Source organism: Cephus cinctus, unplaced genomic scaffold, assembly GCF_000341935.2.
Source record: "Cephus cinctus unplaced genomic scaffold, Ccin1 Ccin1_scaffold0029, whole genome shotgun sequence".
NCBI lineage: Eukaryota > Metazoa > Arthropoda > Insecta > Hymenoptera > Cephidae > Cephus > Cephus cinctus.
The window spans coordinates 947,919-973,962 of record NW_014332776.1 but is presented as its reverse complement, the minus strand read 5'-3'; the positions used below and the strand labels follow the sequence as shown (position 1 = coordinate 973,962).

Here is a 26,044-nt window from a genome sequence, read left to right as displayed (position 1 = left end):
TCAACGACTGGTAGGGAAATGTAAAATAACGTTTTTCTCTCTGCGAATATCAAACTGATATAAGGAAGGATATGCAGAGCGTCGTTTTATTTCCGTTATTAATTTACAAGATGCGCTCGTACAATCTTTCACGATGCGTGACGAAGATTGAACGGAGATCGTAATTCGTAACTCCCTTCCTCATATCTCGCCAAAGACTACCGTCGCGTTTTCGGTCTTACGCAAGCGTGCTGCGCGGATCGCAAACTCGTTTCCATGGAAACTCGGCTGTGTCTACGCCGAGAAAGGTGGAATAGAGTGCCGGAGCCCGAGGTGGAGCAGCCGACTGACAGAAGTCAGTACACGCGGCGACAGCAAACCGTAAGCACGTGCTGTCGAGCGAACTCCAGAAGCAGAGACTCCGCGTATCGTTGTCATTCAATCGAAGCACCAGGGTGCAGGAGAGATAAGGGAGAAGTGTGCATTTTTTGTATCCTTCGTCTGGTGAAGCATGTGGTGAACCGGTGTCTATACTGCTGAAGGTACGTGGACGTGACTTTCTTTGTGAATTCTGAAAGGGACAACAGCTTTGCCAAGTATATTTAATGTGGCGGAGATTAAAGGGTCGAGGGATGATGGGGCTTTGGTTCTTGTAAACCGTTTAACCTGCCGGAATGGAAACGGCTGCGCCAGACTGGGTCTAGTGGGAGTTCGCTGGCTGGGAATTAATGGGTATTAGTCGGTTAATGGGTATCAAGCCAGGGCTGGTGAGCGTGTCGGTAAAATTGGGTTTGAAAAAAATAAAATACAAGTGTGGTAGCAAGGGGGTAGTAGCACCATGTGTCACAGTGGAACGTAATTTGTCCCGAGATACTACTCGGTTACGCTTTGCCAGGATGTCCGCTTGAAATTGTCGGAATTGTCATTTGTCCGACAAACGAGCTTTCGCTCGATGTCCTCCAGGATTTCCTGGGGGTGCTCGACTTTCGAACCCCACACGATCACCCCGTTTAGATATTATAAGTAATAACGTTGAGCAACGCGCTGTCTTTCACGATGATTTCCTAGCGTGAAAAGAAGACAAAAGATATTAAAATCCGAATAGGTACATCATCCCCCGTGGATATAGTGAGTGACCTTTTGTTCTTTTTCACCCAAGGCTCTTCGTAGCCCTCGCATTTTTCCCAGTTACATAAATTATCTTTTTTTTGCCGAGTAACTCGCGTCCCATTCGTCATAATTCGACTGCTCGTTACGAGGTCGTTGCCATAGGAATTCACCATGAGAATGAACCCTTATCTCATCGCCAAAGGGCTCGCCATTGCTCAACGAGCAAAATTTTCTCGTAATGGGTTCTCGTATAAGAAACCCTTTTAGCTATAGAAATATATGACAGGTTATTCGTATAAAACGAACAAACGATAGATTCCTTGTAATGTTATTTCTATTACGTCTGCTCAGAAATCCGCAAAAGGACTTCTGAGTGCGTCTGACGCTTTCTTTTGGTCATGTGGGTATATCAATACATATCTTTGTGTGCGTATATACATATATATATATATACACAGCATACGGAAATTAAAATTCAACTAGCGCCAATCACGTTGATATCTATAGATATACGTTTAGGTCGACATGTAAGACTCATAATTCTTATTCCGATTTCAATATCTATAATTAATGGCATATCTCATGAGGTAGTAATGCGACGATTGTCGCGACTTTAACTCACCTTCGCGACTCACGAGCGTATCCTCTGAAAATGCTCCTTGGGGTACTCCCACACCACAAATTGCTTCTCTTTCGCTATACATTATTCAGCGGGACAGGGGCACTCTCCCGCAATATACTTTCCTCCTGTCTGCCTACCAAGCAACACTCTTGCACTTTCGCTATGCTGAAACGAAGCAAAAAGGAAAGTGGAAGCATACAAAAATGGGAAGGAGTAAACTGGTACGAGATTTCGTCGGTGGGCGAGTGAGGTTGGGAGGGGAGTGTCGACATAATTTTTCTCCAGGAAACACGTTGAGTCTTTAACCACGGAGACGGAGGCCCATTAATTCTTGTTAAATACTCGAGAGTGTTACGCCTGTAAACATTACAATGGATTTGAGGTCGATGTTCGTGATCGAATGATCGCGCCGAGATGAATCGACGAATTGTGTACAATTTCGCCAATTTTTAGGTCCTAAGTCTTTTCAATGACAAGTCTCTATTTACATTTATGTTATATATTTATATATAAATATATATATACAGATAGAGACAGAGAGGGGGGTTAGAGAGAGAGAGAAAGACATCGATCCGCGAAACTACAGTATCCAAGTACAGCCAATAATACTCCTCGCTTATCGGCCTTTTCCCAGAGCAGTGCATTCGTGCGAGGTAAAGCTCCGTTCACAGTGGGGATGCCTTGGGTTTGTTGTGTCGAAGATATCAGTGGAGAATGGTGGTAGTTGGCACACTCGGAACATACTGGCTCCTTTCGAGTGGGAAATATCAAGCGAATGGGGTATACAATTCTGACTACAGAATCCAAGAGCCGCGCAGCATCTAAAGTCAGGAAAATCTAGAAGCTCGACTTTGTTGTACCAAGACATCACGAGGATTCACGAGGAGTAACTTTTCTCTCGATAAATTTTTCAAAAAGACTAAGAGCATCTGATCGCTATGGCGCAGCAGTTTAGGGAAAGGTGAGTCGGAGAGGGGCACTGGGACGAACGAGCGGAAACGTTGAAAGGACCGGAAGTTGAAAGCTGAGTAGCTAAATGCAACGGGTGTATGTATAGGTTGGACTCGTAAATAACGTCAAACCTCTAGCGTAGGTAGTTATACCTAGAGGTACGGAGGATTAATGAATCGTCCAAACTTTTAATTTAATCATCATTCCGACAGTCGGCTATTAATTCGCCAGTTTCCAAGTTAAAGTTTTACCGTTGGCAACAAAAATGCTGGCATCTTGACTTTATTTCAGTGGGCATTAACATTGTATTAAATATCAATATTTGCCTATCGGATCCGTCTACGGTAAACATTAGATTAATTTCAAGGTCTTCTTTTACGGCACCAGGGTGCGTCATCCTGTTCGATTAGTGATTTCGCGAAGGGTGGTTTAAAAATGGCTCTTAACAATGGGCAGCATATAGGAAACCGTATAACAGTCCCTTGCGCCCTTAGACGGTATCGCGTGACGCGTTAAACAAAAATGAAAGAAAAGAACGGAAAAGTGCGTGACCTGAGATGTCACGAAGGCTCGAGTTACTTCTCTGAATCACTAGAATCGTCCGACACAGCTGGCATCGCTTGCAAGGCAATTCGAACCAAATGATTTCCTCGTTTCCATTGCCTTTCGTATTTTCATTAATTTTCACGTGGCACGCGCCCATCCGGCCATCCGCTCGAAGCCGCCCATCTACCCTAGTCGACCCCTTGTCAATTTGGCTAATGGGAACTGGTCGTAATTGGGGGTAGCTCGAGAGGGATGGTGAGTGTTACGATTCGGACGTCCACTCTCGCGACACGAGACCCGCCGAAATTCTATACATGAGAGCGCAATGTGTCTGTCGTAGCGTAACGTAATTTCTGTCGCTGCTTCAAAATTACGTTTGAACATTATTTATTTATTTTCATGCGCTATTTATAGTTTCTCAATAAATTTCTTTTTAGCTACTTTTCTTTCCCTGTGTCTCGCTAGTGCTTTTCTCGATTTTGCTTCATTTTTTTTTACTTCCCCTTTTATTTTACCTGCGATCCCAGGGTGTTTCCTCTTGTTCCATAGCGTTTTCGTGAATTATAAATAATTGCGGTTGTGCCACGAATTATGGATGCATGAGGAGTCGTGACCTGCTTAATTTTGTTTATTAAGTCTCAAAAAATGTATATAGATATGTTCCACGTAGTCATTATTTTATTTTTTAACTCGTATACAGGGTTCATACTCTTGTGACCTCAGGCTACACTACCTGGTAACTGTAGCTATGTCCTCCTAATAATTAACACGCGCATGTACTTTTTTTCTTGATCCCTCCTAAGTTACGCAAGACCCTTTTATGCAACTTGCGTAGCTTCATTTTCCAACCATGCCTATAATTTAATCTTCTCTAGTGACCTATCTGCGTCATTTTTACTCCCCGTGGTAGACTTCATCAGCGCCTTATAGCATCATAATGTAGAAGTCGTCTCTTTGTAGACGATAGAATTAGCTAAGAGACTTCTCTGTGAGTTTTAAAAAATTATAGAGAATTTCTATATATGTATACCATACATTTTTTGCAAAGGTATTTTTCAAACTTGACATTGTGAAATATGCGCGTAGTATAATATGATAAAATAATGAACCGTACATTCTGCTGATTTCAGCACACGTTTAATTATGTCCGTATTATTCTTTTTTAAAGATCAGCAATGATAGATTCAGCAAATTTTTGTTGATCTCGTAAACCACGTAACATGATACTCATTTGGAGAAGCGGCAAGGAGAAAAATGGGGATTTAATATTGAACGATTACTCGGTAAAATCTCAGCTACGAATGGCGTCAGAAGAAATCACGAGAATTTATAATCGGACGCAAGTCGTATTTTCAAAATTTTGACAGCGGAAAAGCCCATTTTCACGAGGCAGTCTTTCGTTCCGGGATAAAACAACTCTCCGTATTTTTTAGGAAGAGGGAATATTATTTATGGTGAAATGCATTTTAAGACTAAAACACGACCGAATTGGACAGGCTAATGGAAGACTTAGTTATCTCGCAAAGGATATTGGGGGTAGGACGGGGATTCTACAGTTTCCGACCTGCACGAGCTACCCTTGCAGGGCACGCACCTTTTTTTCGTTTTCAGATTAGACTCTATCTCGCATGAAAGTGGTGCTCAACCAACCTTATGTATTCCCAAACCATTGATTCAACATGGTAAATAAACTTCATCCATTGAATAGAATAATAATCTTAGAAAATCAATTTTCTTCCAAAATATTTCTGTAATCTACTCCCGGTACAACCTCCTATGGATTAAGGATAGTAGTATACCGAGTTATTTAACTAAAACTTTTTTTAAAAATTGTGAAATAAATTTTTGTTAAAATAAACTTATTATTTAACGGAATTTACATAAAACGTATGTAAATAATTTATATAATTGAAAATTTAATCCTCAATACGTCATTTCCTTACCGGAAGTTACCGGACTGACGTAATTTATATAGGTCCAAAGGAGTCACTAGATTCACGGATATTCCTGGGAGTGAATGAATGGCGTCCTGAATAAATGCATTCGTCAGTCGATCTTTTAATTATGGCAGTTCCGATGAAAGGAAAGTCGAAGTTGCAAAGTCTCGAAAGTTTAAGGCACCCTATAGGTACACGCGCCATCTCCTTTCGTTGGAAACGACCCAGCGCGATTCAAAATGGAAGAAGAGTGGCCTCTTAGAAATTGATGGGATGCTATTTTGCTGTTCGCGTAATTAAGAAAGTTACTATATTTTTCCCTATATATGATTATACATATATCTAATAGTCTATATAACAGGAAATCGTTGTCCAACTATAGATTCTCTTTATAGACAATATGCAAACCTGCAGGTGTCCAATCCATTGCAGAATGCAATTCCAATGCAGTTCTCAACGCTGCAAGCTATTCCTAGGGATTAGTGTCGCTGCATCCAAAATCCATGACTGCGGTGATGCAATAATGTAATAATTAATAAGCTAGTTAGATTAAATAGAGTAAAGGTCTAAGGGTTGGTATCTCTGCCACACGGTGAACTTGTCAGCTACGTAGGCTTAATCTAATTTCTGTACGGAGGTGTGGGCGACTTAAATCGAATTTCCTATGAGGGTTCCGATCGCCATGTGGAAATTTGATTTCGATCCATAGTAGTGTCGCTAGAATAGGTTGGTACACGTGAACATAAGCTGCCTTTACCAATGAATATATAGATTAATATGTGGATATCCACGCTGATAGAAGAGCATAGAGAACTTCATGATTTTCGGAATTCCAACCGTATACCTCGAAAGTCTTATACGTGTACCAGAGGCCAAGATGGAATTTACGTAATCTTTGCCAAGCTTGGAATTCACTGCGGATGTTTTTCCAAAAAGTTGACTTGAGTTTTACAATATAAAAAAATTTCAAAAAATACTCAGGAAAATTACGAACAACAACTTTTTAGGAATAATAAAATTGTTCAAACATTTATATATAACTTAGTGATCTAGACTTTTTATGTCAGTAATAATAATAGCGACGCCTAAAATACCACTTTAATATGGAAGCAAAAAAATGAAATTCCAAGACCTGTGTGAATAAGGTTAAAAAGAAGGTTACACATTGAAAATCAAACCGTACGATTCATCCCCGAGAGTTAATCGAGCTTTGAACGCTGGGATTTCAACCGTTTACTCTCATATAAGGGATTCTTGTTTGTTTTACTCTCTTAAAGGGGTTGAAAAAAAGATGGGAAGAAAGTGGAGGAAGTAACAAAGAAAAAAGAACTCTAAGCCGAAGATGGCGAAAGATGTGAAAGTAAAGGTAGAATATTTCCACTTCCCTAACCCTCAGGCACGGTCACGTCTACCAACCAATCCGAGAGCTCACGTTCCACTCTCTATCTCTTTTCCACTTTTATTCCTTTTTTTTATCTCGAACTCGGCAATCCTGAGCACTAATGCCACAACATATATTATTTTCCTTAGTCCTAGACCCACCCTCAACCCCAGAACAAACCACGCGGTAGACGGCAACATATAACCTTTTGGCCACGTCAAGTTTTTTTCTTCGCCGAATTCTAGTTCCGTTTCTAAAAAGAGTCGTGATCCCGTAATCTTTCTCAGACTCCTTCGGGTATCTTCGCTTCTTCTCGATTCCGTCAAAGATCTTTTTGAAACGAGCCATTCGCAATCTTAGTTCATCTCCCCTCCCCTATTTATACTCCACGCTACCCTCTTTCATCCACTTCATAGTCATCATAGTCCTGTTCCACTTCCTAATTCCCTTTGCTCCTTCTCTTACTTCCTCTCGTCCAACTTCTCTTCTCTTCTCGTCGAGGGGTTCGTAATTGCAGCGGACCTAATGGCGAGGAAGCCAGGATCCAAAGATAGGACCAAGTCATTTTCAGGATACTTTGGTGTAAATGTATCCATCCAACCTCGTTCAAAGGGTGGATCAGATATTCGATCAAGAAGACTGAGGCTTCCTCATAATATGATTCAAAGTGAAGTGTATATCCAGAGACGGGATGATACAGGAGAGCTCATCGATGGGCTTGGATAACCTTAAAATATCAGAAAAAAAAGTAAAATAAAAACGAGATACCTTGATATCATTTATTGATACTGATATTGACTTGATTTTTCCAACCAATTGAGTCTTATACCATATAAGACATACAAGGAGATTGCTGGGTTTGGTCTCTAGAAATGAAAAGAAAATCCAGGTTTACGTAATTTTCAAGAATTTAATTTAAACCCCTTTGGAATGTTTCAATCTCGAATGCTATATCAACCGCCAAAGGGAATTGGATTGGAAATTAAAGAAACTAACTAAAGGAAAAAAAAAAACCATTGACCCAAGCGAGTCATTAACGTACCATATTCTCTGACCTCAAGAAAATTTCTTTAACGTAAATTCTCCATGGAAGTAGCTTATTATTAAGCAGCGCTTAAGAGTTTCGCGTTACTATTGAGCTTAGTAGGTAGGTAAGTAGATGGGTAGGTACGAAAAACGAAATAAAAATAAAAAGATCACTTCGAAACTTCTTAAATTTCAACGATCCAATAGGTAGCCTAGTTTTATACGGTATTCTAGTATAACTCCGTATACTTCCGCTAGAAGTCGCTAGCAGTAGATACAAAATCACTAGTGGTACGCTGGACTATGGCAAAAGTGTTAGGTAGGAACTGCGGTACTAGTACAAGTGGTAATATACTAGAAAGTAAAGGGGTTGGTTGGCATAATAATATGCAAATTCAAGGCACTCCGACGGCGTTATTAACCAGGCCTAAGGTTCGCGCCAGTCATTGCGACCCAGTTTTTGCACTGGCGAACAAAAGGGCCACTGAGCTATTAAGATGCCATGCCGGCGCCCCAGGGGTCTGTTACGTTCTGATACTAACACATTCACCCCTCACTGCGAGAATCTCACCCCTGATTATATAAGGCACCGGAAGTATCCTCTCGTATATCCCGTCCAGAATAGTCTCTATTCTATGTCATCCTGAGTCTTCGAACTCTATTATATTTTTTCTTCATCCTTTTTAATTTAACGAAACGCCATTGCTCGGAATACAGTTATAGTTGGTTCACGAGTTTGCTGTGTTTCTTTGACAGATCGAAAGCAATGAGGTCTCTAATCAAGGCGCACGTGTCACTGTATACAATGTTTGTTACAAAGTATCCATATGCATAGTCTTACATTAAATATATATTATTCTTCGAGTTTAGTATATACGTGATTTACATTATTTTACGAAAAACCACGTGTTATTTGTTAATCATCGCTAGCAGTAGCGAACTGTCGAAAAGACACATGGAACTCGTGCACCGATCATACTTTATATGTATATGCCTACTATAAACTTGTTCTCGCCGTGTAATTTCATTTCGTCGATATATTGCCGAGTATCGATATTCCCGTACATTTTTGCTCTTCAACGATCCAACTCAAGCGTATAGCAAGGAGCTGTATTGTATCTCTGAAGAAAAGTTTCCAAATAATTTGGACTTTATCAAAAAGCATCGAGCCAGCAGGAGTCTAATCTAACGTATAACCTATACCAACGAAACAGTATTGCGCGATGTATAGTGTATCGAATGCCAAATGTCAGGCTCGCAATGGGGAAACTCGATCGTCGCAGTGGAGGCGAAGCGCGCTCGTTCGAATTTACCGACGCGTTCCTCTAACCTATGAATTCTTTATAAGCAGGGAGTCGAGTCGTTGACTCGAGAAGAGGCATCCTTTAAATCCCTAGTGAGTACAAATACCAATCACTCCATGTTACGTATCTATACGGAAGGTATATGCTTTTGGCTTATACACTCCCTAGATGAGAAACTGGAATTAAAGAAATTACTATACCCTCTTTTCACTATATATTAAAAGGTAACAATTGAAATTAGAACCAATATCCGTACAATGGTATCCCCATTGATTGTTGTCTCTTTGCTTTGCAAAAGCATCCTTGTGTAATCTTTCTCCCAGCAGTGCTACCAATCTATTTTAATAAATCCTAAGGAAAGTGCATCCATCCGTAAGGGGCGCTGTGGAAGCAGCAATTGCCGGCTTTCCAAATCGTGCTCACGTATAGAACTTCCGTGATGGATCTGGCTCGATGCCGGCAATTCTAGAAAACTTTACCAAGAGCGTTGCGACTCGTGGGTAGCCATGCTTGGTAAGCGGGACTCGTTTGGATTTCGCGTCTACGCGCGTCAGAGAGAAATAAGATCGTCTGCGGGGGGAGTTGATACTTAGAAGCTTCGTTTCATTGACATATATATATATATATATACACGTATGTATATAAGAGAAAGAAGCGCGATTCTTCCACGTTGAACTTTTGAACGTGAAATCAGCCTGTATACTCGCTACTGGATGCGGATGGGTTCGACGTTATAGAAATCTGCTGAGAGTTTTCTATTTTTTTATTTCTTTTTTTTTTTTCTTCGACAAGGAACTATGGATGGGATCGAAGCGGTTGGGGGAGTCGAGAAGTATCACAGCGATTTGTATCCATCTTCATTGAGTTATCGTGGCGCTACGGGAAGGAAATATCATGCTGGAATTTCTCATGTATTATATTGTGTACACTGCAGTGTAGGAATATGCAAATTCTTCCTTTTCCTGTAAATGTCATATAATCAAGGCAGTATTAAACTATATATGAAACATGACGTATTTATATATGTACATGCACATGTATCATATGTTTCCTTTGAATTATTATGGATACTGAGGACCGTCGAGATTATCTCACGCGACGTGGTACATTTCCTATCTTTGTATTTATTCTGTCGACCGTCTAGGATATACAGACATATACTGCTATTTACACTAAGTTTACGGGACGCGTAATTTTGACTTTAACAAATGTAATGTTGTATAATGTTAAATATTCCAAGTTAATAATGTATCATTATTAATGTTTTTGAATAAAATTGGTTGTTTTTTAAAGAGAATGTGCAGTTTCGTTCACGCGTCGATTTAACGCGTGTCCGTAGATATAATTCTATAAGAAATTTCCGTAAACCTAGTGTTAAGTATTGAGTGAGGTACTGTAAACTTCGGTGATCGTTTATGGTTTTTTTTTTTCCTTTATCCGTTCACGGGCGACCACCACACCTCTTGAAATACAAAGTGTGAAGATTCGAAGAAAGTTTTGCCTCGTGAGTCGATTGACGGATTTATTTATGAACATCATGAATTTTCAATGGGAATTGAGATATTTGGACGTAGAAAAACATTTAGGGGTTGCTGATGTTACGTTTGTATATATTTTTTAATTTTACTCTTTAATTCACGTCAAGTGTATACACAGTGACAGCGTCGATATCTGTTCTACATTAAAGTAACGGAATGTGCGCACGGAACGTCGTAAAAATCTGAAATAATATTGAAAGTTAAAAAATTATTCCTTCGCACATGCAACTGTTTGCGTATAATATCGAGTTATAAATCACGGAGATACGGTCACGAAGTTTGTTTTTATTTGAGAAAACAGGGAAGATCTAATTGGCGAATTATTTACAAGATCTAAAATTGGGTTATGGGTCAGTAAATATGTGAATCACATGAGATGCTATGTTATTCGCAACCTGTAATCCTATATCAATACACATATGGTATTATCCTTCTCCCAGGGTCACATGATCCCAAAACTTATATTTCCACACGGGGTTGGTATCACTCACCGATCAGCTGTGCGTACATATTTATCTAAGGACACGGTCGCACATGTGTCCCAGTGAAGTATAAATTGGTCGAGGTAAAATTTTAAATTCCCAAGGTGATCCGACCTTGTCCTTTAAGGAGACAAGGGGAAGTAGGAGTCAGTTTGGATGTTACGCGGTATAAGGGATGACCAAGGGTGACGTCGGGATCGAGGCTATTAATCGGGAAATAGGGTTCACTCCGAAATCGAATAGTCGGCAAGATGGCTGTGGTCGCGTCTGAAGCCTCGTAGAAAATAACAGGGTGACCTGACGCACTTGAAAAACGTTTCAGTAAGAGATGCTGTCGCGCCACCGCTTATTGTAGAAATATCGGCCGGAACAAAATCGACTGACATAATATAATGGACATGGCAACGATTGTATTTTGAGGTTATTGACGGACAATGTTGAACCTAATGGCTACCATCGATGGCATGCTCTCGTTATGCTCGCTAAAGCCACTTTGTATATATAGATATAGTACAGTCGGAGTACCTACCGTCAAAACATCCATTTGTTATGCAATATCGCCATTATTATTATCCCGACGACAAAGCGAACACATCCGTGGTGAATGCGATTTGCTAGTTGCCTGAGTTTGTGGTGGCCGTGCGTATAACTATATATATATATATACGCGATGGGTACATATATATTTATAGGTGTGTAATACTGAAAAGCAAAGAAGGGCGAGAAAGTAGGGTGAAGGGAATAAAATTAAAAAAAATAAAAGGGTGGTGGGCGAGAGAGTCATCCACTCTCTTGACTGGATCCGATAGAGAATGCCTACGATGCCCGATGCGAAGGGGGTGGATGGATGCAGGAGCTACGAGAGGGAAGGGATGAAAATCGTCGGCGAACAAAGATGTAAAATTTAATTTCGTTCCCGAGACTGTGGGAAAGTTTTCCTCACTTATTTCAACCGCGAGAAAAGCCTTTTCCGCACTTGTCTTCCTTTTTTCGTCGTTTCCTTATTTCCACCGCCCGTTTTCTTTTATTCCCCTTTTTTTTGCTTCTGTCCCTTTTATATCGCCTCTTCTTGACTGGTTATTCTCAGGACTCCAGGCTATTGTGTTTACTCCCGTAACGATTTAGGGATTTATCGCTTAATTCGATTCTATTCAGCTGTACCGCGCTATAGGCGATACTCACCCTCCACCCCAATCAATGTCCTTTGCTTTTTTTTTGTTCTGCCGTTCCGTTAAAAGTCCTATAGAGGTTCACTCGGGTGATATTTATACTTTTTTTCAGTAGGCCTGGACCTGTGTACTATATCTATATCTTAATGTAGTAATACTTATGGGATGGTATGCAGAAAAAAGGAGCAATCTAATTAATGATTTTAATGAAATCAAATTCTGCTTTGATTCTTCAGAGGAATGGCGCGTCGTACCTTGCTAGTCGATAGTCCGGGATTCTTTGCTTGCTAAATTAACGAGTCTAAGGAAACTATTTCGCAGGCAATATCGACTTGACTACTGTGCGAGCACACCAGTCCGTGGAAAGTGCGAAACTTTTCAGATTTTTATGAGCGCGTAAGGAGAGGGCTGCGTGCGGCATCGCAGACTTTTTCTCCTAACTGGCATTTATGTGCTATACGTCCCACTCGGTCTCCACCCGTATTCTACAGTGGGTAGGTACGTACCTACCCGACACTGACGTCGAGTAATATTTTAAAAAACTTTTATTAAATCCTGGAAATAACGGGGATTCCTAACTCGTAATTCTGAGATTCCGCGCGACAGCCATTGCACTTTTAAACCTCGAATTTTCCTACGAGAGAAAAGGATACTGTACATTTGTTTCGAAATCGTTTTTTTCTCGATTTGGTCTCTTTCCTTTATTCTCTCCCCATTCACCTTTCGCCTTTTGTCATGTCGTAAACGTAAATTACCGTGAATGACGACAGCTCGTACCCACCGTGCGAACAAGGCTGAACAATATATGTACCACAATACAATATATACACTGTCGTGTCTCAACCGTCAGTTATAATAATTTATACTCTATATATGGTCATAGTTCATATGTTACAATATTTCATATGTCGAGGATACTATTTACGTAAATTATATTTATACACATTTCAGAGACATCCAATGCTTTAACTTCCGAACAATCCGGACATATGCACGTGCGTAATAACGCAAAACGATATTTTCTTGCAAATTTGAATTTACTTGTGGCAGGAACATTATCAGCAATTATACCTATCGGTTCAATAACGCGATTCGCGATCATCGCTATTAAATTAATTAATTCACACGTGAAGCATCCACCAAACAGAGGCAATAAACTCGACATGATGAAATGATGCGGTTTTACCTTTCCGAACAAAAAAAGTGAATAAATGTATATTTCTATCATTCATGCAATCGCCAAAAATTCTCCAGCTATTAATATTATAATTATTAATAATATATATAATAAAAATAATATATTACAATTATTAATCCATCTCCATGCCCAATCATCGCAACGGTGAAAATTCCTCCGACATACGCGAAAGCTACAAAGCTTTGGAGTAGCCATCTACTCCAGAGTCTATGCGTCCATAACAATAGACTCTTTGTGCAGCAGGCAGGTATGCGTGCCGCACATGTCTCAGTACGGGAGCGAGGCATTTCATTTAAAAGGGGCACGTGGCCACTGTGACTCTTATTAAACGTGGATTCACGGCAATATTGCAGCCATGATATTTATGCACATAAAATCAGACAGTTGACCGATGCAGGACGTCATATTGCGACTTGCCATGCTATATGTATACGATATATGGTACATAGTATACAGTACATGGATGCATTTTTTTACATAGCAGAATGGAAGAAAAATGGCTGCACGACGCAATATGAATTTTTTGTTGAATAATAGGATTCATAAAAAAATTTTTATCTGAAAGAAGACTATATTTTTTATAATAACTATAATATATTTTTATAATAACGAGCGATAACAATAGCGCAATCAAATTCAAACCCTTAGGAATCAGCAGGAATAATTCCGATGCTCTTATAACAGCAGGAGGTTCACACGTGGTAGATATTCCGTAAGAAAATTATGCGAATCCCATACGAGGTCGGAAGGGATTGCCAATCGTCCGTAATCGTAGACTTGCGAGAATCGAGAATCTCCATGAAATTGTCCCCTTCGTATCCGTCTATCTAATACCCACCACTTGCACGTAGATGCTCCGCTGCCATCCTGGCGAAAACGATTTCCGTCGGGCAGATTCGTTATGCCGGAGAATCGGGTTGGCAGAATGAGGTTAGGTTAGGCTACTGGAGATTGGAGGACAATTTGACGTTTAGGTTTTTTTTTTTAACGAAAAAACGGAAACCATTCTTCACCGAATATACCTAACTCGTTCTCTGTAAATACAATTTATTTTTTGCTCGCTATTGCTCCGATCGCTCGATTATCCTTTTTTTGTCTTTTTTTTCTCTTTCTATCTATACAATTACACGTCAATTATCCCTGTGTCCTCTATCTCTGTGTTCTCTACTGCGGCACTGCTCAGTAATTTTTTACCGTCTCTCGCGTCTCGTATCTGCAATTTTCACGGAGATACGATTTTTTTCGTCACTGGAAACATTTGAATCGTGACGTTTTCCCGCTCTTCTAATATTTACTCGTCAGTACGTTTACTGAGTTTATCGCTGTGTAAGCAGCGTATATTAAATATATATGTATGGAGTAAATTTAACACTGTGTACACAATTCTTTCAATGCAGCGATACAGAACAAATTTATTGCGTTTTCTTTATCCGTTGTGCCACTGGTAGCGGTAATGAAAAAAAACAGATACGACAGGTTTTACAGGTAGATAAAACAATGTAAAAAAAATGGAACAATTGATATTTGTAAATAATTTTAATAGTTTTACCACTTCAGATATTCTCTCTATATTGGGAAATAAATTTATTTAAAAAAAGATGATGACCCAAGACGAAAAGAATTTTTCGTTAAAAATTATCATAAAACTCAAATGCTGTTTTTACCGTGGTCACGATACAATTTTGGAAAATCGCTTGTTGTCTCACGGATACTTCAGTTTTACGGTAATTTTAAACAAAAACTTCTCTTTCTGCATCTATATTACGTAGAAAATATTTTGGTTAAAGTTGCATGCAAAATATATTCGTTTTTACAATTTTTGTATGGTAACGCTGAAATGGAATTCCAGAAAATTTTAAAATACATTGAAAAATTTGTATATTGAATATGTGAATATTTGTAGTCTATTAGGGATTACATTATACATTGCAAAAAGGAACTATCCCTTAAGTCATTTTTCTTCTTTCACTGTGAATTACAAAATACAATGTAAAAATTTATATTAGGTCAATTAGCAATTCCTGAATAGAGATAGCAGCGATTAAAGGGTCAATTAGGATAAATGGACAAGGATCTAAAACATGTCAAATATCATTCCAAAAGAGTTATTGATATCACTAATTTTTACAGACTGCTGACTAGGCATAAAATAGAGAAGTTCAGCATATAAAAGCCAATGTATCAGCAGGAAAAATATGCTTCATTAAGTGCGATGTCCACGATCGTAACTTGATGTCTTCAGACAGCTAAAACTTCATTGCACAGCAACTCGTTTTCATATACGACAAAACATCGATACTCAACTGCTAGAACACGCAAACAATTGTGTCCTTTGAATATTGCCAAGTAAGCGAAAGTTACAAAATTTCTATCATGAATATTGTAAAAATTGATCCAAACGCATAAACGCACGATAGACATATACGAACCGTATATTTTTACCATGCTAAGTAAATTTTAGCTCATGTTAGTCTAAAAACGTAACACAATGTAACATCGAATAATAAAATATTCATAAAATCACCATGTTTTATGATTAAATATAAAGTACCGATCAAATTATAAAAATATTGCCCTTACAATCTTAATATCAGTCTGGTCCCACGTTACACAAATTTTATTACAATTTTTTCTTAAAAAATTTCTTTCCATATAGGAATAGAATCGTTTTACCTCAGTTTTCAATTACTATTGACATAGATATTCTTGCACCTGCAATACTGGACATTTCTAGCGTATCGCTTGCAATCTCGTTTCCATATATACGATAATAGGTTAGCCGATAATTCAGTCTAAAACCCAACTGAAATTCTCTAAAATATAAATTCTTTGTCGAAATCCTAGTCTGTCCAAGTGAAGACGAGTGAAACTGAACGACCCACATGTGTTATATGTATAGCCGAATCTTTTGCATTGCCACATATCGTGTGCAAAATGTGATTTGTAGGTCCCGGTACGTCGGAGGACGTACCGTTTAGCTATTCCGATATCCGCTGACGTATTCACGATCAAATTCGACATGTACATTTTAACACGAGAAAATAACTCGAATATCTATCTACATATATTGTATATGTATATACACAGAATTCATTGATACACAAAGAAAAAAAATTTTTTTTAATAGTAACAAAGTGAAAAATTGGGACATTCGTAAAACCGAAAAACCAAAAACAAATCCGAAACCAATTGTTAGTGAATAAGTCAAATCTCGGCGTACGGTGGGGGGTGCATATCAATTTTTCATATTACTCCTATCGAATGGTCAATATGTATCCATTGACGTGAAATGAAAAAAAAAATAAATAAATAAAGAACAAAAGCAAAAAAACTATGCAAGCTTTTTTTTACCCATCGAGAATAACACACTGGCCAAAATCGAAATACCGCCGCCCTTTTGCGAATAGGGCGGACAGATTTAATCGAAAAATATAAACCGTTCGAGCTCCTCTGTTTCCTTTATTGGATGCCAATAGTAGCTGGAGAATCTTTTCCGTCCTGGCAGCTTCCAGCATCCCTTTACCTAGTCCCGCCCTATTTCGTTCCCTTAGCACGACATTCGTCCGGACTCACCCCTCATTCCCACCACCCTTCCATTCGTTTCTATATATCTATATATAGCTCTATATTCACCTATCCTTTCTCTCACCCCCTTATTCCTCGTATATCTACAATTTCACCCACTCTCAACCCTATATACTCGTGGTCCACCGTTATCTACATATATATACAGGTTCTTTCAATTATCGGAGATTCACGGAATGGCGTTCGCGCATCGAGAAAAGCCACCGACGCAGAAATCGAATCTGTTGGGCTTGTTACGTGCAACCGGGTGAATAATACCGGACCCGAGTACGTGGGGCTCCTTCCCGTCCGGATAACGGATCCCCATGCCTGATGACAATGAGAATTTTTTCCGGGATCTCGGTCTCATTAAGTCCATCAGTCGCGTCCTCCTCGATCTCGAATAAGTGGCTGTATAATATCTAAATGAATATAACCATACGTATTATACGCATGATTCAGCCCTGCCGTATGAAGATGCGTTTTCATATAGCGTTAATACGACATAATGGACCACCCAAATAAAGATATACTATCGCGGGACGAAAAGTAAGTCCGATAAGTAAACGTAATTTTGGGAGATAACGTTCAATCAGTTGTGTTCCTTATCTAAACTTTTTTGCCGTGGCTGCTATCGTCGCAGTTTGTCGCAGCACGTTACTGTCGATGAGTCCGTTTTTATTTTTATCACGCGACTTTGTCGCCCGTTGCGTTATGTGATTTTAACGTGTGATCGCTAAAAAGTAGAACAATTGTGTGGGTGTTGAGTGCGTCTTAAGAAATTAGCATAATATTCTTGGAGAAATTTAACAGCAATTTTCTGTGGATTTGCTGGATTTATATGAAAGACGGTACACCTCTTTGAATACAATAGTCATGGAGTGGTAAAGGTGAAAGTGCAAGAGGTACCTGACGACGTTGAACGTCGACGGAGATTTCCTGTAATCAGACATTCATTGTCAGCGGCACAAGTGGCATTGAATCGCGTGCCGTTGATACTTTGAGAATATTGAATATTTTATTCGACATGACCGAGAATAACGGCATTAATAATAGTTGCATTGGTAAGAGACGATATAATGGGATACTTTATATTCGTAGATCAAAGTAATCATAAAGGACTCATATTACGGTATAGAATTATAAAACCGCATTAGCCATTACATTGGTATTTATGAACCTTGGCGGTATCCACTCTCGAGATACAAGGCTGCCTTATACACGGGGGTCATATAGTAAGATACTTCAGCAGACACATTGGCGGTATCCAATAATATTTTAGAACGCTTTACGGCACTCTTCCAATTTCCTAGGAAGGAGTCTAGAAGGTAAGGAAAGAGCGCAGAATGGTTATCGAGAAAGGTATAAAAATTCGTTGAAGTCGAGTCAAAATGATTCTGAGTAGTACTGACAGGAGAATATGTATGTATATGTACGTACATATAGACGAGAGAGAAATAGAGTGGAAAATACAGAAAGCCAAAAAGAAAAACAAATAATACCATCTCCATGGAATCACCTAATGGAGTCCGATAATTAATACCTGCAAATTGAAGATGGCATATCAACAAGAGTCAATACGAATATTCACATAGTGAGGTTGAGTTATATCAGTCAGAGAGTAATAATCATTGCACACGGATAGCCAGTACGTCACAGATCGTCGAGCAGTCGAGTACTCGATGCGTTGCGGAAGTCTAGTTCTTTTGCCATACAGTGGATTTCAATAGCAGGCGATCCCGGTGGTGAACGTATTTAACAGTATAGCAGCGAACGACTAGGGTATAATGCCAACGCACTGTCGTTGTGCCAACAGCTCTAATTCGTATATCCATCTATAAACAAAAATAAATCCTAATCTAGCTCCTGCACTTCACGAAGATTCTCCATAGATGACGTATCGTGTACTTCTCGAAAGATATTTAGACGTTGAATCTTGAAGTTGAGAAGATTGTTTTTTCGTACCGTCTAGTTCGTCGTTGTGAGTACGGAGTAAAAAATGACTGTGGAATAATAGAGTGGCTGTGTAAATACATATAGCAAAACGTATAGCGCAGTAAGAGAGTAAAGTTCAGGAAATGTGTGCCGTACAGTCCTGATGAATATCTTTCATGTTACAATGCTATGAAAATGTGCGCGGACTCCGTTGTATCCCTGCTGTCCGTCGAACGTCGCCCGAAGAGAGCTTTTGCGAGTTTCTAGAAAGTGGCAGGGTAATATCCAGGCAAGGTATGGCGGACTGAAAAAAGTTTTATGATCGCGACGAGAGGGAGACTTTGCAAGAGCCGCGCGTTACACGGCTCATTTGCTTGGGAATCCGGATACGCCCTTGTGAACACGATGCCAGCTCGTATTTTCTCTTTTTTTTACTCATTTCTTTTCATACTCCGGTGTATACCTCTCTCTCTCTCTCTCTCTCTCTCTCTCTCTCTCTCTCTCTCTCTCGCTCTCTCTCTCGCTCTCGTAGAATAAAAGCTGTCCCATCATCCATCTATCTTTCTCTTCCTCTCTTTTACAAGCATGCGTAACCTAACCTGACATAACCTATCTAAGCATGTTAATCGCGGACTCTCAACGTGTGAGGGCGACGCTGCAGCATGAATTTGGCCGTCGCGACGGTAGATCGAAGTGCGTCTTAACGTGAGTATTCCTTTTAGAGAGCTTTACAAGCTTTAACGTACCTCGTAGTTTTGATGTTTTCATAAAAGCCAATGCCACAGCTCGCTCCCTGGCTAAGGAACGCTTTACGAGACTTCCTACTCTTACTGCTTCACGGAAAACTCTTTTAGGTTTGGTTCTTGCGTAGGCATCGAGTCTCTTTCTATACGCGTACATATACGAAGAATATCGTAAAGTAAAATAAAAGTGGCGATTGTCGGCTGGTAAAAAGGTTGCGAAGCTTATTCTTTTATACTTAGAAAGGTGGCTTCATCTACGTGTGCTCGACGCTGCTTTTTTCGGCGAAGAATAGCGAATGGAGGGTTGGTTAAAGCGTGTCTAAGGAAACCGATTGTCGAAGGAATAAAAGCGCCGGCCGAATCGTGAATCTCTTGTTATTTCCTGTGAAAATATCGACTGTCCTCCTTTTATAGAAGAATTCACCGTAGCATATATATAGATACTTGTTGCCGGGTGGAATCTAGTATTTCTCTCGGTGGGATACTACATCGTGCTATATATATATATATATTATACATATATATGGGGTGGCGTTAGAGGAGGTTTGGCTGCTATGAATTTCAGTATATTTCCAAGCGACGTAAAGGGGCGATACGATATCGGCCATTATCGAAAGGCATGGCCCCTCATGTTATTCAAATTCGTAGATAAATCAAACCTTCCGTTAGTGGGATACCGAGACGATTCTACGTATTTTCCTTATGCGCTACTCTGTGCGCTGTATAACATTATACCGGGATTATACTGTGCCAATGTTAAGGATAAAGAAGTGCGCATATAGGTGCATGAGAATCGACGTCTGAAAATCGAAGAATAATGCAGCCATATTTTAGGATACCTGAATACACGCGATAATTCTACCAGCGCCTCGTTAGGGAGCCACCGCGATCGATAACAGCTTTATTAGTGTTCCTTAGCCGACAAACTGTTTCTTATGAGTCATACCAATAACGGTTTGCCTTAGTACCAAAATAAAAGAGTACTCTGCGCCTCGTGAAGAGTTTCTCAATGGCTTCGGTAATTTAACTAACCCGGTTAATAACTTTGGAATGTCCCTTTTCAAGTAGGGAAATACTTTTCTGGATTTCTCCTTGAGCTTACATATATAAGTATACAGCCGCTACAAAAAAGTACATATATGATCTTTACACCTGTTGCAATTGTACCGCTTACTTTTGCAGTCGTACCGAAAATCCGTTTTCAATATTCAATTTTGTGTGTTTAAAATTTAAAAGATAGTTCCTTTTTCTAGAGTATGTTATCGTACGTGTACGCGTGTCCGAACAGTTTATCGAAAACAGTTTATCGAAAATTTTTTTATCGAAAGGACCTTTGATCGGAAAGGACGTTTTATCGAATAACGTTTTATCGAAAGGAACGTTTTTTTGCGATAGGCTTAGAAATTGTTTGGTCAGGTTAGGTTAGGACGGAATTCAATGTTGCACTGTAAAGTGTGTTTAGTTAAAAATATAAAACGTCGGTGAACGAGCGCAGCGAACGAGTCCGACCGCATTCAAGTTTACAATATCGACGTCAAAATAAATAATTGAAAAACATGTAGTTTCTTTCGGCTAAATGTCGAAATAATATGTACGTAACTGAGGTTCCTACTAAAATCGCCGTGGGACTGAATTTTATTGAAAACTGTCTTGAATTATTACGACAATTTCAATCTTGTGTACAACTTACGAACTGCAGTAGGTGGAAACAAGCTGTCGCGCAATATTGGATGTTGCGTCTTGTATGCATCGCTTGTAATTAGCAAGTGGCAAGAAGCTAAGAGGAAAGCAGTAAGAAAGGAGCACACGAGCTGATCTTGACTCGCCTCCACAGCGCCAGCTCACGTTTTCCCCTTGTGAGACGTTTGTAAACGTTGCGCAAGTTATGCCAGGCGTCGAAATGCACTTGAGTAATTCTCTCCGTCCTCCTCTTCTCTTTTTCAAGTCTCTCTTCCTCTCGCTCGCGTTATCTCACCGCGCAGTCGACTAGTAGAGTCTTGTAGATCGCGATATCGCCGCTTGAAAACGAGCCAATCTTCCTCTGAGGTCGAGTCACTTCGCACAGTGTAGTGGAAAACTGCAGTATTAAAGGAGCATTCAATGGCTGTTTGAATATCTCATTTTATACAGAAATTCTTACAATATCTCGTATCGCTGTAATGACCCATCCGTGATGCGGTTTACGTAAAGTACGCACCCAGTGAGGCACGTGAAGGGTTCATAAAATAAAATGCACTGGCGTAGAATGAGGGGAAAAAGCTGTGTTAAGCTGATACGTACATGCCGGATAGGACGAGAGAAAAAATAAGAAGATAAAGGTATAGCAATCAGCCGAATGGGATCTAGAAATAGGAAGAAATATAACACTGCGAAATTTCTCCTTTTGAATTTAGCGGGTCGCGTGCATAACTTCCTCCAGAGGTACCTGACTTCCTGTCGCGTGCTTGATTTGTATGCACTGCATGAAGCTATTATGTTAATTAACAAAGGACAGCTACACGATACAACGCATCGCTACAAACCGCTAGAAACTGGCCGTTGCCTGGTTCTGGCCCGGCTGACGATGATACGTAGCGTCCGGGTGGATGGAAGATAAATTATTGAATTATAGGCTAGTGTTCGCGGAATACACGTTTCTTTGATAATATATCAGCGACTCAATGCATCATGATTTTCTGTTATAGGTTCCAGGATGGATGCCGAAGCCGCACTCTTGGACGCCTCCCCGACCCTGTCCACGATATCCTCTCCCGATCTAATCGACCCCACGTACACGGGTGAAGGATCCCCATATTCCCCAGATTCGCCAATCATGATCACTTCGGTTTATCGAAAGTCTCGAGAGGAGGAGCTCACCCCACCTCCTACCTCGCGACATCCTGAACCTACCAGGAAGGCTAAATTTCGGATACGACCACCCTACCTCATGATATGCATAAGCATAATCGAGGTACTAAAATCGATCCGATATATTCGTCTTGACGAAAATACGTAGACTTAGTGGCGAACCAGAGAATGTGCTTGTAGGTTAGGAATTATTGACAGTTTGGTGAAGACTGGTTACGGGTAAACACAAGCGCAAGGAGTCCAGCAGCCACGTGAACGATTTAGGAGCTTTCTCGCCAAGGGTCGCGTCTTCATCCAAGAACATTATACTCTATATAGGCAATGCTTTCTCCCGCGAGGTAGAAAGTATTCCTAGAAGCGACCAGCCAAAAGTTAAAGCTCGAAATGTGTAAACTTAAAACCGCGAAGCTTAGATGCGCTCCTAATTCACAAGGCAGCGACTGCACGGTCGAAAAGTGCTGGAGAATTTTGCACGCGATAACAGCATAGATAACGAGCTGAGCAAAGGGGAGAAGAGTACGAAGCCAGTGCTCATAAGGGAAAGAGGATACAAGCACGTTAAGCTATATGTATGAAGCATGGTAAGAGAGCGTTAGTATGGATATAAGAGTAGAGAGAGATAAAGTAAAAGGGAGTGTAAGCAAGATGGAGAATAACGTACTTCTCTGGAAACATTCTCCAGACCAACAGAGAAATAGATGTTATGTGCACCACGGGAGCTTAACGTAATAAAAGCATAAATGTTAAGGTAAGACAAGCCAGCGAGAGGGAGAGGGAGAGAGAGAGAAACTGGCTGTACTCCTGGACTACTCCTCAGCACCCTTGTGTTTGCTACCAGCCATAAAAACATACCTATACATCCTCATAAACATTATCCCAGGTGTACAGGAACTATTATACGAATAGAACTGGCATTGAGAATCGATCGTTCTCTCCGGATTTCATAAAGATTATTATATCTGTATACTTTTTGGTATCTATGCCTGTTTTTTTTTCCTTTCTCAAGTAGGATAGATTGGCTTTTTCTCTGCTGCAGATAACCATTCACTGCCTCGGGGATGAGACCACCTTACGAAGATGGCTCGTCTACGATCCACGACAACGTGTTCAAGGATGGAGGTTCGCCTCGTACATGCTTCTCCACTCGAACGCACTTCACCTAGCACTCAACGTGGTCATTCAGCTCGTACTGGCTACGCCACTGGAGGTGAGCTAAGCAAGAGGCCAATCCTTGCTCGGATTTCCCAAAGCTTCTTCCTGTAGTATACCCACCCTTGGCCATCGTCCTGCTTCTGCGAAGGGTGCGAAAACGATCGTCCAGATAATGCATTTCTATTAGATCGTCCGGGATAGGCTCTCTTTCATCCCTTTTACTCTGATTTTCCTTTTTAGCTCACTCCTTTGGTACATCCCTCTCTCCCGGAACTTTTTCTTCCTTCGTCCCATGTTATCCTAAACCATGGAGTACACCTTTGACTATCGGACATCTGGTGCGACCACCCTTCTCTTGCCTAGTCGAAATACGATAGTCTTTTCACAAATACAAGAAATTTCGCCGAAATGAGATTAACGGGGTCGTTTAGAATCTTCGACCGATCTTTCCTCCCTGATTAACGTTAAGCACCGTTTCCCAGCGGCCGGCGGAAGTGCGGTACGCTCGGGAGTCGGCTCTGGTGGGAATCGAGAGGAATAAATTCTCAGAGCGATATAGGTGTGGAAGTTGGAGGGAATAATTCATTGGAAGAGCGAGTCTGAGGGGAGAAATCTCTGATCGCAGGTGGAACAGGGACGGATGGGGGTGGCTACCATATATCTCGGTGGTGGAGTTTGCGGGGCACTAGGAGCATCTTTACTTCAACCGAGTGTTTACTTGGTGGGCGCATCCGCTGGCGTATATGCACTCCTCACCAGTCATCTCGCTCATCTTTATCTCGTGAGTTCTTTGGATGCAATATTTCGTCCCTACTAAAATGCACGTGTCGATCGATCTGTCATTCTTCATATTATGGACTCTTTGGTTATAGTGTCACGGAGAGATACGTTACGCAGGATGGAGACTCTGTGCTGTCTTACTCTTAGCCGGCGCTGACATTGCTTCTCTGCCTGTTCCTGCCCTACTGGGATGCGGAAGGGTTGGATGGGCTGCGCATGTGGCTGGTGCACTAGCAGGTCCTCTACTGGGACTCGCTGTCTTCCCTAATCAAAGTAAGAAGGATGCTCGTGGAAGACATTTCGTCAGATTCGTCAGGTTAATCTCGGCCATCAGTATCACGCTTCTCATTGTCGGTGCGATCCTGGGTAATATTTACCTGATCGCTCTACCCCAACTGAGAAAGCCATCCTGACAAAGGATTGAACTTCTCGTGAAATTTTGCAAGAAGTCCTTTCTCATAGTCAAGATACGAGAAGCTGCTGATAAAATCTTTGAGTAAGGAACCTTACGGTACATCCGGTACACAACCTTGTGCAACGGCCGCGTTCCGGGATTTAGCTGGACTTCTTCGCGCGATTCGTTCACGAGGAAAAGAGACGTCGTAACGGGTCCTGTGATCTTCGGGTACCTAACCTAACCTACTTTCCTGAGGTACGAACTGGCATAAACGCCAACGACTCGGGTCTTACGATTAAATCGTGTGCCAATTCGAGTTTACTATTGTGTGCCATCTTAAGGAACCTCGTAGGAGATCTGAAATTTGAAAATCGAATGGAAGGAGCTTTGTATTTATCTGAAGAATAACGCATGTATAGAATTCGGTAAATTGGGATACTTTTGGATTTGAACAATTTCTGCGTGTCAACCAAAAGTGTTGTTTTTTCTCTCTTCTTTTTATGCATCCGGTACGCGTAAGAGACGTGCATACAATTGCATATAGGTATATATAAGTATATAAGACGGAATGCGAAGGATGAAAAAAAATGTTTCAAAGACGTGACAAGTTGTTGTTGTCGCGAAATTTTGTGATTAACTGTACACTCGTTAGTAGGACAATTTCTATTTTCTATGGTCTTGTCACACTGTAGCTATTTTACAGTGCACTTTATTAGACGCGATCTAGACGACATTTAAGCCAAATGTAAAATACCCATTTTCTATAGATTACGCGCGAACTCTTTAACAATTATATTCCGATGATTCGCAAGATTACTCGTTCATCCAAATCAACCTTCACGAGGAATTAATTAAATGCATTGTAAAAATCGTTAAAAAATTACTTCGGGATTCTCATTATAAATCCTTTGTATAGAGCAATGGACTAAGAGACTTTCCAACGACTAAACGCTGCCATCTGCGAAACGGTAGATACTAAACTATAGTAAATAGTCTTATACCCGCAAAATGTGTTCCCCTCCCTGCCCCTAAAAAAATACAAGTGAACGTACCATACCTAAATTATTTATCGATTATATAATAAACTGGCTGTGATTATGTTTAGTCTTATTGTCAACACCATTATTGTACATAGTTATAATACTGCGATCTTACACGGAATAATATACCAACAAGAAAGAAAAAAAAAGAATCTGTACCTCCATTGTGTATCGAAACAATCAATTACGTGCAATAATAATAAAGAGATCGATCTACGATCCTATAAGGTTAAGGTTGGCTCACCTCAACTTCCCCTCGTGAACTCCTCGAATCTGCAAGACCCCTTTCTTCCACTTCGAATGAGTCCTCGACTCGCGCCATTTCACACGAGAAACACTCGGT

The 26,044-nt window shown here is 40.4% G+C and overlaps 1 protein-coding gene across 4 annotated transcripts; it reads left to right on the top strand.

Moving 5' to 3' along the window:
* Positions 1-318: 318 nt before the first annotated feature.
* Positions 319-25,934, top strand: LOC107268014 (protein rhomboid). Of its 4 annotated transcripts, none has more exons than XM_025085020.1 (5): positions 319-521; positions 22,170-22,435; positions 23,342-23,539; positions 24,110-24,265; positions 24,357-25,934. In XM_025085020.1, exons 2-5 carry the CDS (start codon positions 22,178-22,180, stop codon positions 24,675-24,677), a joined length of 933 nt encoding a protein of 310 aa, XP_024940788.1. In that variant the 5' UTR covers positions 319-521; positions 22,170-22,177; the 3' UTR covers positions 24,678-25,934. The 4 variants fall into 4 exon arrangements, with proteins under 4 accessions (XP_024940788.1, XP_024940779.1, XP_015595827.1 ...); XM_025085011.1 differs by lacking the exon at positions 319-521 and adding an exon at positions 18,287-19,036; XM_015740341.2 differs by lacking the exon at positions 319-521 and adding an exon at positions 18,374-19,036 and having other exon boundaries at positions 23,369-23,539.
* The last annotated feature ends 110 nt before the right edge of the window (positions 25,935-26,044 follow it).

Coding starts and splice junctions, on each gene's coding strand:
- LOC107268014 (XM_025085011.1), top strand. CDS start 18,919: ATGTTACAATGCTATGAAAATGTGCGCGGACTCCGTTGTATCCCTGCT. Junction 22,436..23,341: donor TATGCATAAGCATAATCGAG/GTACTAAAATCG, acceptor TTTCTCAAGTAG/GATAGATTGGCTTTTTCTCT. Junction 23,540..24,109: donor TACTGGCTACGCCACTGGAG/GTGAGCTAAGCA, acceptor CTCTGATCGCAG/GTGGAACAGGGACGGATGGG.